This window comes from Rhinoraja longicauda, chromosome 11, assembly GCF_053455715.1.
Source record: "Rhinoraja longicauda isolate Sanriku21f chromosome 11, sRhiLon1.1, whole genome shotgun sequence".
NCBI lineage: Eukaryota > Metazoa > Chordata > Chondrichthyes > Rajiformes > Arhynchobatidae > Rhinoraja > Rhinoraja longicauda.
In genome coordinates this window covers 50,881,672-50,895,917 of record NC_135963.1, presented here as the reverse complement: position 1 = coordinate 50,895,917, position 14,246 = coordinate 50,881,672, and the positions used below count along the sequence as shown (strand labels likewise).

The following is a 14,246-nucleotide window of genomic DNA, read 5'->3' as shown; positions in this document are numbered from 1 at the left end:
AGGGGACACCCATCCAGGGACCCCAGCAGCCCTTCCTGGTGAGAGTGGTTCACATACACCTCCTGTGACCTCATCTACAGCACTTGATGCTCCCAATGTTGGCCTCCTTTATATCGACGAGGCAAAGCATAGACTGGGCTATCGTTTCACAGGACCCTTGTGCTCGGACTAAGGCATGCTAGTTGCTAACCATTATAACTCCCCTACCCATTTCCACACTGCCCTAGGCCTCCTTCATTGGCAGAGTGGGATCACACTCAACCTGGAGCAGCAGCATCTCATATTCCACTTGGGTAGCTTACAACCCAATGGTTTGATGGATCTTTAAATATCACAGGTACAGAGGAAATTTCCCCCCATTACTGAACAAACTACATAAGAATATTCAATATTGGAAAACACTCCCTATCTCAATGGTTGGCAAAATTAATGCCATAAAAATGATTTTTTTTACCGCAAATATTATACCTTTTTCAGACAATTCCGATATATCTGACAAAAAACTTTTTTTAAAAATTGGACTCTATTGTTAATGATTTTATCTGGGATTATAAGAATCATAGGATAAACAAAAGACACTTGTGTAAATCAAAAATAAATGGAGGCCTGGCTTTACCCAATTTTTTGTTTTATTTCTGGGCAGTTAATATTAAAAATATGAATTTCTGGTTGGAAGAAATAGATCATCAACCAGACTGGTTAAAAATGGAAAAGGAAGATTGTTTACCTTTTGATATTGGTTCGATATTATTTGCTACGTCTAAATTAAACAAAAAAATTTATAGGGAAAACCCTATAATATTTAGTGCTATACGAATTTGGAAACAATTAAAAAAGACATTAAAATTAGATAATTTATCACTTTTTCTTCCAATTGTGAATAATCCTTTGTTTAAGCCTTCATGGGTAGACGGGGGTTTTACACAATGGAAGGATTATGGAATTAAAAATATGGGACAACTTTATAAGGAAGGCACCTTTCTGACATTTCAGGAGTTGCAACAGACTTATGGTCTTCGTGGAAATGATTATTTCAGATATCTTCAACTTAGAGATTATGTAAAATCGAACTCCCAAAATTTTCGAATTAGAAATTCAGAAATTCTTGATGAATGTTGGAACAAACATCCTAATACAGAAAAATTAATATCTTATATATATAATATCTTATTAGACAGTGACATTCCCTCCACGGACTTATACAGACAAAAATGGGAAAAAGAATTAAACCAAGTAATTACGAAAGATACTTGGGAAGAAAGTTTGCAACATATACATCAGTGTTCACTAAACGCCAGACATTCTCTAATACAATTTAAAGTAATACATAGGTTACACTATTCAAAAACAAAACTACATAAAATTTTCCAACATATCTCACCTAAATGTGATAAATGTCAACATTTAGAAGCTACATTATTTCATATGTTTGCAAACTGTATAAAAATTAAAAAATTCTGGGTAAATATTTTTAGCATAATATCTAAAGTAACCAGCACACAATTGGACCCAGATCCAAAATTAATTATACTCGGAATATTAGAATTAAATCAAACATTTAGAACAACACAAAGAAACTTTATGGATTATAGTTTAATAACAGGAAAAAAATTAATTCTAAAATTTTGGAAAGGCCCTACGGCCCCCACAATCAAAATGTGGATTATAGAAATGACGGAGACCTTAAACGTGGAAAGAATCAGATTTTCCCTGTTGGACAAACAGGAATTATTCATTGGAACATGGTCTCCTTTTATTGATTACTTAAAGGGTCAGAATGGTTCAGCACAGGAACCTGACTAGCACTCGGACTAAAGAATGGATGAAATGCTATACTTTGAAATGTACGAATATATCTCGAAGGAAGTTTTTGTTATTTTAATAAATTTCTCCATTTTTCTTTAACTAACTTTTTCCTTATCTTTATAATTTGTTTTTGTTTTTGTTTTTATTTTTCTTCTCTCTCTTTTCTTTCTTTACTTCATCTATTTCTTTAGTTCTATCTAGTTTTTTTAAAAAAAGGGGCAAAAGGTATTGGAGACAATATAATAATAATTGACAATATTATCAATTTAAAAATGTATGACTGTAAGTTATGTACCTATCTCCAATAAAAAATTTATCTTAAAAAAAAAAAAAAAAAAAAAAAAAAAAATCCTTTTTTAGCATACAGTTCAGTAAAGTGTTGCCGTACCCGAGCACAATCTCAGATTAGTACAAAGTGCATAGAAATAGTGCACTGAAAGCACATGCACGAGTTGCCAGGTTTTGGCGCTACTCTCAAATTCCGGTCCACATGCTGGGTCTTCTGGAGCGGTGCCCGATCCAGGCGAGCCCCAGGCTGCTGCAGGGCCTCCAGCCGTCGAGATCATCCAGCGAGCCGTCTGCCCTCTCCTCGCCCGGCCACCTTCAGCCTTTGTGCCCTGGCGGCGCCTCCATCAGCCAACCTTGTGGGCGTGGATGGTGAGACCCTGGTTCATTCCCTTATCAGCCCTTGCTCTTGCTGTCACCAGCTCCTTCCTCGCTGGTGCTCCGGTCCTTAGGGGATGAGCAGGGGCCAGCTCGGCTACTTCCCTCTACAGGCCATGGTCCTTACTTCTGGCTGCGCATCCCACGGGTATGAACATTGAATTCCTAAGGTAACACCTTACCCTTTCCACCCCCCCCCCCCCGGGTCCCACCCAGGTGTGCACCCATTTCTCCAACTATCTCTCCCTCCTTTGCCCTTCCCGCTCCCCCTTCCCTTTCCACCTGAATGCTTTCCTCTAGCTTCCCATTTCACTCTTCGCCTCATCATATATCCTTCTGTCTCCCTAGTATCTGCAGCCCTTGTCCACTCATCTGCCAATAACCCCCCACCCCTCACCTATATCCACATATCACTTGCCAGGCATTGTATTGGCCCCCCCCACGTCCCCCTCCCCGAAATATAATCAGACTGAAGAGGGATCCTGACGCAAAACATCAACTATCCATGTCTTCCAGAGATGTTGCCCGACCCTCTGAGTTACTTTGTGTTTCATTTTATTTTTTGATTTAATAACTATGTTGGATTTTTGATTCAAACACGATTTCATCATGGATTTTAAAGTGTCACCAGTTTTATTGATTAAATACTCCCTTGCGAAATATATTTAGTGCCAAGGCTTTCATGTCATGCTTTCAATTTACCCTACCTTCTCTCCACTGCCTGTGTCTAATTGCATCTGTTTGATTCTTTAGAAAATAATCAGCCCTTTCCTCATTTCGGGTAGGATTAACTCTCTTTCGTGAAAATGTTCCACGCACTTGTGATTTAAACTGGTAAAAGCAAATTATATTTTACCTGTGGAACATAATGGCAGCAAGGCAAAAGAGTCAATTGGTTGCTGACCCAAGGAAGTGAGGGGAGGGGGAGATGGGGGAGGGGAGGAAGGTTGGCGAGGTTAACATAACAATGCCGTCAAGAATGAAACTGCTGCAGAAACTGCTGCAGAAACAAAGTTCCCAGGCATCCAGCAACCGAATCTGATCATTTCAAGAGTTAAAGAGTGTTTAATTTTCGGTGCGTAGGAAAGAACTGCAGAGGTCATATGCCCACCAGGACAGGGACACTGAAATTCTTACTTGCCACAGCCAAGTCTTGCTACTTGCTTTACAGCCACATTAAAAATAAATATACCATGTCATGTATTCTTGGTAAACCAGACCATGATCGTGTAATGTGTAGGAAGGAACTGCAGATGCTGGTTTACGCCAAAGAGAGACACAAAATGCTGGAGTAACTCAGCAGGACAGGCTGAGAAGGCAATGGGTTCTCTCCAGAGAAGCTGCCTGTCCCGCTGAGTTACTCCAGCATTCTGCATCTATCTCTGATATTGTAAGTCAAAGTATGCAGTGCAGCCTTTGTAGTTCAAAGTCAATAGTTTGGTGCTAGAGGCTAATCACACTGATGCAGTGATCATTATATTGATCATTGATTCAGTCTGAAGGGTCTCGACCCATTCCTTCTTTCCAGAGATGCTGCCTGTCCCGCTGAATTACTCCAGCATTTTGTGTCGAGCATCATATTTACTTTAGAATGTCTGAAGAAGGGTCTCGACCCGAAACGTCACCCATTCCTTCTCTCCCGAGATGCTGCCTGACCTGCTGAGTTACTCCAGCATTTTGTGAATAAATACCTTCAATTTGTACCAGCATCTGCAGTTATTTTCTTATACTATATATCATATTTACTTTGTTGGGCAGCTGAGATTTGGCATGTCCACGAGGGTTCACTTTAACTTCCGCAGATGCATTCAAGAAAGTATTCTGACAAGATACATCTCAGCCTAGTAAGGTAACTGCCCTGATCTTAACTACCCAAACTTACCTAGTGGTGAACACAGCCCAAATCCATCAGAGGATTGCCACTTCCTTCAATCCCGTGGTGTGGTGCATCAGGAAGGCTGGGTGTTGTCAATGATGCTTGCCACCAGGCTATTCATTTTTCTCTCTTCTATGTTTGGGGAGAAGGTACAGGAGTATGAAAGCTCAAATATCTAGTCAACCAGTGGTTTCTTCCTCACTGCTATCAGACTCCTGATCAAATCATCCCTTTCACATCCACTTCCCAGAGGTGCTGCCACATGCTCTCTTCACTCTATCTCATTTGGTTATTCCATTATTGCACTTTAGTTTAATTTGCACTACTATCTTTGCACCATCATTACTGTATTTATTCGTCGTTGTCGTCGTGGCTATCCCTCGAGGTCGAGGATGATGGTCTACGTTCAGTTGTAGCGATTGAATCAAGTATTCACCGCTTCCGTGCCGGTTCTTGACTAGGAGCTTCCGACCATCACGTAGCCTGTTCCCGTCGCCCTTCCCCCATCGCCGAAAGTCTCAAGTGAATCAGCTTGCTTAAATTCCTTGTTTACGTTGTGCTCAGAGGGATTAAACTGTGTAGGTGGTAATCATAGATACAACAATAAATACCCTCTTTGGATCGTTCACCTCGTCGTGGTGAAGAGGCTTGCGTGCCCCCATGATTCCGAGACCGATGCCGTCGGAAGCACTAGCTTCTGGTAGGGCCACCCATGGCGGTAAGTTCAAGGATGAGGGTCATGACTAAGAACGATCCAACATACAAGACCTCAACGGCGGACCAGGCGGACAAAGTTATCTTGAGCTCAACGGCTGTGAAGATGGATGAAGGCGGCAACAGATCTATCAGCTCCAATCGTCTTGGTTCCCTTGCCATTGGAATTAGTTGATTGATTTGTGAAGGACCGTGTGCTTCTTGGAGTGCAAGATCAAGTACATGTTAAACATGCAACACAAAACTTTATGGGTAACAAGGAAATGGCAGAAGAGTTGAACAGGTACTTCGGATCTGTCTTCACTAAGGAAGACACAAACAATCTCCCAGATGTACTGGAGGACAGAGGATCTAGGGGGGTAGAGGAACTGAAAGAAATTTTCATTGAGCGAGAAATAATATTGGGTAGACTGATGGGACTGAAGGATGATAAATCCCCTGGGCCTGATGGTCTGCATCCCAGGGTCCTCATGGAGGTGGCTCTAGAAGTAGTGGATGCATTGATGATCATTTTCCAATGTTCAATAGATTCAGGAGCAGTTCCTGTGGATTGGAGGATAACTAATGTTATCCTACTTTTCAAGAAAGGAGCGAGAGAGAAAGCAGGGAATTACAGACCAGTTAGCCTGACTTCGGTGGTGGGAAAGATGCTGGAGTCAATTATTAAAGAGGTAATAACGGTGCATTTGGATAGCAGTAAAAGGATAAGTCCACGCCAGCATGGATTTATGAAAGGGAAATCATGCTTAACTAATCTTCTGGAATTTTTTGAGGACGTGACAAGTAAAATGGATGAAGGGGAGCCAGTGGATGTAGTGTATCTAGACTTTCAGAAAACCTTTGATAAGGTCCCGCATGGGAGATTGGTGACCAAAATTAGAACACATGGTATTGGGGGTAGGGTATTGACATGGATAGAAAATTGGTTGGCAGACAGGAAGCAAAGAGTAGGAGTAAGCAGGACCTTTTCAGAATGGCAGGCAGTGGCGAGTGGAGTGCCGCAAGACTCGGTGTTGGGGTCGCAACTGTTTACCATATATATTAATGATTTGGAAGAGGGAATTAGAAGCAACACTAGCAAGTTTGCGGATGACACAAAGCTGGGTGGCAGTGTAAACTGTGAAGAGGATGTTAAGAGGTTGCAGGGTGACCTGGACAGGTGGAGTGAGCGGGCAGATGCAGTATAATATAGATAAATGGGATTTTGGCGGCAGAAAGAAGGAGGCAGATTATTATCTCAATGGTGTCAGGTTAGGTAAGGGGGAGTTGCAACGAGACCTGGGTGCCCTTGTACACCAGTCACTGAAAGTTGGCGTGCAGGTACAGCAGGCAGTGAAGAAAGCTAATGGAATGTTGGCCTTCATAACAAGAGGATTTCAGTATAGGAGTAAAGAGGTTCTTCTGCAGTTGTATAGGGCCCTGGTAAGACCACATCTGGAGTATTGTGTACAGTTTTGGTCTCCTAATTTGAGGAAGGACATCCTTGTAATTGAGGCAGTGCAGCGTAGGTTCACGAGATTGATCCCTGGGATGGCGGGACTGACATATGAGGAAAGATTGAAAAGACTAGGCTTGTATTCACTGGAGTCTAGAAGGATGAGAGGGGATCTTTTAGAAACATATAAAATTATAAAAGGACTGGACAAGCTAGATGCAGGAAAAATGTTCCCAATGTTGAGTGAGTCCAAAACCAGGGGCCACAGTCCTAGAATAAAGGGGAGGCCATTTAAATCTCAGGTGAGAAAAAACCTTTTTCACCTAGAGAGTTGTGAATTTGTGGAATTCTCTGCCACAGAGGGCAGTGGAAGCCAAATCACTGGATGGATTTAAGAGAGAGTTAGATAGAGCTCTAGGGGGCTAGTGGAATCAAGGGATATGGGGAGAAGGCAGGCACGGGTTATTGATTGGGGACGATCAGCCATGATCACAATGAATGGCGGTGCTGGCTCGAAGGGCCGAATGGCCTCCTCCTGCACCTATTTTCTATGTTTCTATGTAACTGTGTAAAACTCTTTCAACATTCTCAGTGGCTATACCTACATAATACATTCATTTGCGTTGTGTTTTGGTAGTGTTCACTAAAACTATCATTATCCCAGGCATAGACACAAAATACTGGAGTAACTCAGCGGGACAGGCAGCATCTCTGGAGAGCAGGAATGGATGACGTTTCGGGTCGAGACCCTTCTTCAGACTGACATCAGTCTTGACCCGAAACCTCACCCATTCCTTCTCTGCTGAGATGCTGCCTGACCCGCAGAGTTACTCCAGCATTTTGTATCTACCTCCACTCTGCTGGGAGGTCAACAAAGTTCGAGCCGACCAAAGAGCGTCTATCACCTTAAAAATAACCTGTTCTGCGGGTGTCTCCAACGAACGGCGACTCTGCAGCATTTCCCCCCATGATTTGGACTTTTAAACATGTTCCCAGCCACTGTAATTGACTCTGCCCCTCAACGTTAGTTATTCCTTATATGGAGTCGGAGGGGAACATCAGCCAACTGAACACCCAGCTGGCGTTTCCTGCCTGGGATTCCTATGCTCTTAACGCTGGTCTTACACAGTGAGTGGCCCCCGCTACTGCTCCCTCTTCACCCCTCCACATCCAGTTCCAATAATCCAGGCAGTCACTCCATGCGGAGCAGCGTTTCGATGCAACCTACTGAACGGGGCTCAAACCGCAGCTCTGTGGAGAAAAATGAACTGCCTTTGATTCTCAGCGAGTGAGAATCACAACTATTCCACACCCGCCTCTCCTCCCAACAAGTGCATTCAGTACTTTAGACTGCAAACTGAAAGGGGTTCGAGTCCGGACAAAACACTGGTTTAAAAGCGTGCCCTGTACGGGAGAGAAAAATATACCGCCTCTCTCCAGATTATTAACCCTGTGAAGTCCACGTGCAAAAAGGGTTTCACATTCATTCACGTGTTTTTAAAAATATCTGAAAAGGTGGGAACAGAATTCAATATTTGGAATTTTAATGAAATATTGTACATTACTTCCTTAAGAATTGTCAAACTAATTTCGATTTTACTGCAACAGACAGTCAGACAGACTTGAGCTGGCACACATTCAATGTATCCAACTGTGGTTAAGCGGTGACTCCGGCCACAAAACAATACAATTGCAGAGTAAGTCCACCTCTTTCTGGGTTCGTGCTGACTGTTTGAAGCAAATAGGAAACTAGGGGCCGTCTCTGCCAAAACCCCCCGTGCAACTCTTCCAACATTTCAGTGACTTCAACCAGAATCGAGACTGACAACGCCGACAACGCTGAACAGCAGCTTCAGAGAGCGCCCGGAATCCAACACCGGGTAAGCACAGGGAGACATATATTACCGCAAACTAAATATTGTTCAAACCAAAAGCAACATGCAAAGTTGTGCATCTTATTGATTAAGACGGAATATCTTATTTTGCATTGTACATTACAAGAATTTACACTAAGAGTTTGTGAACTTTTGTTCCAGAATCATTGAGTGTGAGCAGTGTTAATTCAAAGCATTTTTTTGGGGGGGAGGGGAATTTTAATAGAGAGCCTCAAATACTGAACAGCCTTGTGGTCGGCTGGGTCTAACTGTTCAGTAGCAGCTTTAATTGTGTTGATCGGCACCCCCTCCTAGATCTTGACGTCAATCGCTTTCCTGTTTTGTACTTTTTTTTTATCGGCTGAGTGAATCTTTATATCCCCACCCAGTCTCACAATTTAGTTGACTTTGTTTTGACTGGGACAGCGACAGACCTCACTCACTCAGTCTGGGACAGATGTGCCTAGCCTTTTCACGAGTTGCAAAGGATTGTTTGGAGCCCGGCTCTTTCATTGTTTAGAATCGAGGAGACGCCACGCCGTTCTCACGGTCTTGTTTCTCTGGACTATTTATTGTCTTTTCATCTAAAAGGTAAATATCCTCCAAAACAGCAAGCTGCAAACTCTGTTTACTTCTCTACTTTCTTAGTGTAAGAAAATAACTGCAGATGCTGGTACAAATCGAAGGTATCTATTTCACAAAATGCTGGAGTAACTCAGCAGGTCAGGCAGCATCTCTGGAGATTCTTTCTCTCTACTTTCTTAATTCATTTCGGTTGATATTTTCAGTCGACATGTGAAACTTGATATATTTAGCATACATTGCATTGTGCATTTGTGAGGGCAACCGATTTATTTTTAACTGAACATGTAATATTGCTAATTGAAACGTTAAGTATTTGTGGTTTTATTGGTTTTTTTTGGAATGTAATTTTTTTTTTGACGAAACTATTCCGTATCTACAACATGCGCAAGGTAGACACAAAATGCTGGAGTAACTCAGCGGGTCAGGCAGCATCTCTGGAGAGAAGGAATGGGTGACGTTTCGGGTCGAGGCCATTCCTTCTCTCCAGAGATGCTGCCTGACCCGCTGAGTTACTCCAGCATTTCGTGTCTACCTTCGATTTAAACCAGCATCTACAGGTTTTTTTCTACAACATACGCTTGAGTTATTTTAGGATATTTATGATTTGGGCAAAAAGAAAAACCGTTCAGAACCGAATATGCTTCCACAAAAATGTATGCATTATGTGGATACATCGCATATATAATTTTAATTGCTTGTGTTTGATGTCGACATATTTCTGACTGAAGCCAAATTTTATAACATTTCCGCGGCGCACTCATGCCCCGCCGTGGCGGTATGGGTGATTGAATGAATTGTATGGTTAAAGGTCTGAAGAAGGGTCTCGACCCGAAACATCACCCATTCCTTCTCTCCAGAGATGCTGCCTGTCCCGCTGAGTTACTCCAGCATTTTGTTGTGTCTTCCTTGCCAAAGAGAGACACAAAGTGCCGGAGTAACTCACCGAGACGGGCAGCATCTCTGGAGAGAAAGAAAGGGGTGACGTTTCTGGTCGAGACTCCCTTCCAAGCCAGTTTGTGTTCTTGGAATCGAGAGGGGTGGGTGGTGTTGGTGTGACTCTTACACACACAGTGACCTGACCGTGTGGTTTGGTTTTTGCAGGTACATACACCCTTGGTGTGACTCGTCTCTTCACAGCCAGTCAGGGGAAGGTCGGGAGCGATGGAGGCGAGAGGCGGGCGCCAGGCTCTGTACACGGAACCCAGTTACACTGACCCCAGGGTGATCCTACAGCACTACAACTTCACGGGCAAGCTGCCGAGTGGTGGGGGCGAGGGCGAGGGTGGTCTCCGTGTCACGCCCATCCTCTTCATCGTGGTGTGCTGCCTGATAGTGCTGGAGAACCTGATGGTGCTGCTCGCCATCTGGCAGACCAAGAAGTTCCACCGCGCCATGTACTACTTCATCGGCAACCTGGCTCTGTCCGACCTGCTGGCCGGAGCCGCCTACACGGCCAACATCCTGCTGTCGGGCTACAACACCTACCGCCTGACCCCGGCCCAGTGGTTCCTGCGGGAGGGCAGCATGTTCGTGGCTCTGGCCGCCTCTGTGCTCAGCCTGCTGGCCATCGCCATCGAGCGCTACCTGACCATGATGAAGCTGAAGCCCCACACGGCTGGCGGCGGCCACCGTGTCTTCATGTTGATCAGTGGCTGTTGGCTGCTGTCTCTGCTGCTGGGGGGGCTGCCAGTCATGGGCTGGAACTGTATGAGCCGCCTGCAGCGATGCTCCACAGTGCTGCCCCTCTACCACAAGCACTACATCCTCTTCTGCACCAGCGTCTTCAGCATCATCCTGCTGGCCATCGTGCTGCTGTACGCCCGCATCTACCTGCTGGTCAGGTCGAGGACCCGCCGCCTCACCTTCAACCGCTACTCTGTGAAGCAGAGCCGGAACGACGAGAAGGCGCTGGCTCTGCTGAAGACGGTCATCATCGTGTTGAGCGGCTTCATCGCCTGCTGGGCGCCGCTCTTCGTGCTGCTGCTGCTGGACGTGGCGTGTGCGGTCAGGGGGTGCCCAGTGCTGTACAGGGCCGAGTGGTTCCTGGCCCTGGCCGTGCTCAACTCGGCCATGAACCCCATCATCTACACGCTGACCAACCGGGAGATGAGGCGGGCGTTTGCCCGGCTGCTCTGCTGCCGCGCCGGGGCGAGGGGGGCGGCGGCGGCAGTGAGAGGGGCACTCGCGGGAAGGCCCGACTACAACCGCAGCAAGTCCGACAACTCGTCGCACCAGCACAAGGACGAGTGCGGCACCCCAGAGACCCTCATGTCCTCCGAGAACATCAACTCTTCCGCGTGAAGGGCTCCCCGGAGGAGTGACGGAGCCAACCCTCACCAACCAAGCCCCTTTTGCTTGGAGCCGCGGGGAAGACGACGTGCAAAGAGTGGTTGGTGCGGCGAAGCAGGAAGGGTCTCAACTCCTCTTGGAAAGCCTCTCCTTCCAGGTCATACCCGACTCAACTCAGGTCTCGACCCGAAACAACGGCCTCCCATTCCTTCTCTCCAGAGATGCTGCCTGATCTCGCTGAGTCACTCCAGCATTTTGTGCCTATCTTCGGTGTAAACCAGCATCTGCAGTTCCTTCCTACACAACTCAACTCGGGGCAATGTGACCCTCAACCTCCAAACCGAGAGGGGGGCTGGAGTGGCCAAGCCTCGCCTTTCATCCTCCCAAAACGAGCAGCGATGCAAACTCTCAACAATGCATGGACACTATTGCTCGGGACTTCGAAAGGGAGACACATGCATTCAACCATAAAGCAAACATGGCAACCAATATTCTTGGTCAGCCTTAAGACTTTGGGGGAATCAAGATTGTTACCGTTCACGACGCCAACTACCTGTGTCCCGAACAACCTTCAGGAGTGGCAGAGATTTTAGAGTCTCCAGGACAACATATTATGTGGAGAACATCTTATGGAATGACGGCCGAGTTCCCAAACTCATGGCTATTTTGAGACTTTGACGAAGCGGTTATTTTTACTAAGAGGCCGAGTATTTTAGAGAAGCATTATCAGGCATTAAATTCCTGTCTAGGCGCAGTATTAAAAGATTCTATCATCCGTGTTTTGTAAAATAAGATAAAGAGAATATAATGTCGAAATCTCGAAAATTAAAAGTTACTTACAGGCCTCAACTGTACAATTTTGAATGTATATGGGAAGTGTCACTCCACCCGTTAATTATTGTGAACGTAACCTCTGATTATTAATTTATTAACATTGTGAAACATAATTAGCAGTTTTCTAGATTTATTTGCATAAAATTACTATAAATACTGTCTTTAGGTATTTGCCCAAACAAAAGCCATGTCTAAATTATTGAAGATATGCAATTAGGAGTTGGCACAAAGTATTCTCAATGGCGAGATTTCTTCCGAATTGAATATTGTGATGTTCTGAAAATGACTTTCAAATGGAATCATACAAAATATATGTAAATATACTTTAAAACCCAACAAATGTTTTAAGCTTTCATTTATTACGATGCGCCCTTTATAGATAGGAGAATAATTTACCAATCAAGTCTTCACACGATTAAAGGTTGGGAAGGAATGAAAACAGTCAGTTTTGCAGAGTGGATTTTGGTCAGTTGGGAAACTGGGATGATTGAAAGTATGTCTTGGTCCTGATGTACAGTGGTTTTGGATCATTCACACATTATTAACGCACATTAGAAAAAAAAAAGTTTCTTTCCAAGTAATTGAGATTAAGTTCTTTAAATGTCATGGGAATCAATTGCCTTAATATTTTGAAATTCTTATCCTCAATCAAATGAAATAAGTTCATAAGGCTGCAAGAGGCGGGTATCTCTGAAAGGATTCTTCTTCTTATCGTGTCCACAAAATGTTTACCAGCTTCTGTAACTGAACTCGCTTTGACGAAGATAGCACTGCCATACTGCCGGTGAGGTCGCTCGATGACTAGTACCATGCCAGGTATGGATGGGCAGTTGTTATCGCTCCCTCTATGGGTCTCCTGCAACCAGAGGACGTCACATTGGAGATTGCTGCAAAGTTCAGCTCAGCCGTTTGCTCGGCCGTTGAGAAACCTTCGATGTTGGCAGAGATGACTGTCAGAGCAGGCCCTAGAAAGGACCTTTTCTGACCTCTTTTTCTATCACGTCTATTTCTCGGCATGGCAATAGAACTTGTGTGCGGTGGTGGTAGAATTAGCATTCACCAGGGCCGCGATGTGAACCTTTCTCCCATGAAAAGATAAGCCTGGGTGACCATGAAGATGTAAACAGGGTTTATCGAGTGAATGTGAACATTTGGCGAGTGAGTGGGCGGCACGGTAGCGCAGCGGTAGAGTTGCTGCTTTACAGCGAATGCAGCGCCGGAGACTCAGGTTCGATCCTGACTACGGGTGCTGCACTGTAAGGAGTTTGTACGTTCTCCCCGTGACCTGCGTGGGTTTTCTCCGAGATCTTCGGTTTCCTCCCACACTCCAAAGACGTACAGGTATGTAGGTTAATTGGCTGGGTAAATGTAAAAAATTGTCCCTAGAGGGTGTAGGATAGTGTTAATGTACGGGGATCGCTGGGCGGCACGGACTTGGTGGGCCGAAAGGGCCTGTTTCCGGCTGTATATATATGATATGATATGATAACATAGAAGAATGAAAGTGTTGCCAAATGCACAGCATGAAGACATTTCTGGGAGGTCAAGTTGGTCATGTTTTTCACTCCCAAGTGAGAAGTGATGAGAATCACAACAAACAAACAGATCCAACATCACAGATGGACGACGGACACAGGCAGAAATCTAGTTATCATTTCAGAGAAATATCTCAGGTCGAAGACCCTTTGTTAGAATGGAGGAAGGATTTCTGTCCTGAAATGTCGCATCTGTTTCTCTTTCTACAGATCTCCAGTGTGGTCTGAAATGCAGGGGGGCACATAGATAAACAATTGCAGCCATGAAAGAGTCAAAGCATAACATTAATGTGAAAATCTGAAGTAGTTTTGCATCAATGCAGGAGGGACAAATTTCCAAGAACATGGCGATTACAAATAATCTTCCAAATGCATTTAGTGGGCAACTGCCCCTCGTGGAATTTGTACCTGAAGGGATTTCCACACTAATGGAAAATGTAATCCAGTGGTAAAACAAGTTGTCTTCATTGGAGGGAAGATGTTCAATACGCAGGGGCAATGGGAAATTATTCACACTGGATCTAGAAGATAGCTAAAATATGCTATAAATTTTTGTGCAAGAAAATTTTCTGTCAAGAAGTTCAAAACTATTTGGTAGAATGATCTTGTTCAATTCCACATCAGCTATCACATAT

The 14,246-nt window shown here is 44.5% G+C and overlaps 1 protein-coding gene across 2 annotated transcripts; it reads left to right on the top strand.

The window, feature by feature from the left end:
* The first annotated feature begins 8,248 nt into the window (after positions 1–8,248).
* s1pr1 (sphingosine-1-phosphate receptor 1) lies at positions 8,249–12,406 on the top strand. Of its 2 annotated transcripts, none has more exons than XM_078407690.1 (2): positions 8,249–8,374; positions 10,055–12,406. In XM_078407690.1, the coding sequence occupies exon 2, from the start codon at positions 10,115–10,117 to the stop codon at positions 11,252–11,254; it is 1,140 nt and encodes a 379-aa protein (XP_078263816.1). In that variant the 5' UTR covers positions 8,249–8,374; positions 10,055–10,114; the 3' UTR covers positions 11,255–12,406. The 2 variants fall into 2 exon arrangements, with proteins under 2 accessions (XP_078263816.1, XP_078263817.1); XM_078407691.1 differs by lacking the exon at positions 8,249–8,374 and adding an exon at positions 8,434–8,959.
* Positions 12,407–14,246: the final 1,840 nt, after the last annotated feature.

Bases quoted from the DNA above. Each gene is read 5' to 3' on its own strand.
- s1pr1 (XM_078407690.1), top strand. From the start codon at position 10,115: ATGGAGGCGAGAGGCGGGCGCCAGGCTCTGTACACGGAACCCAGTTAC.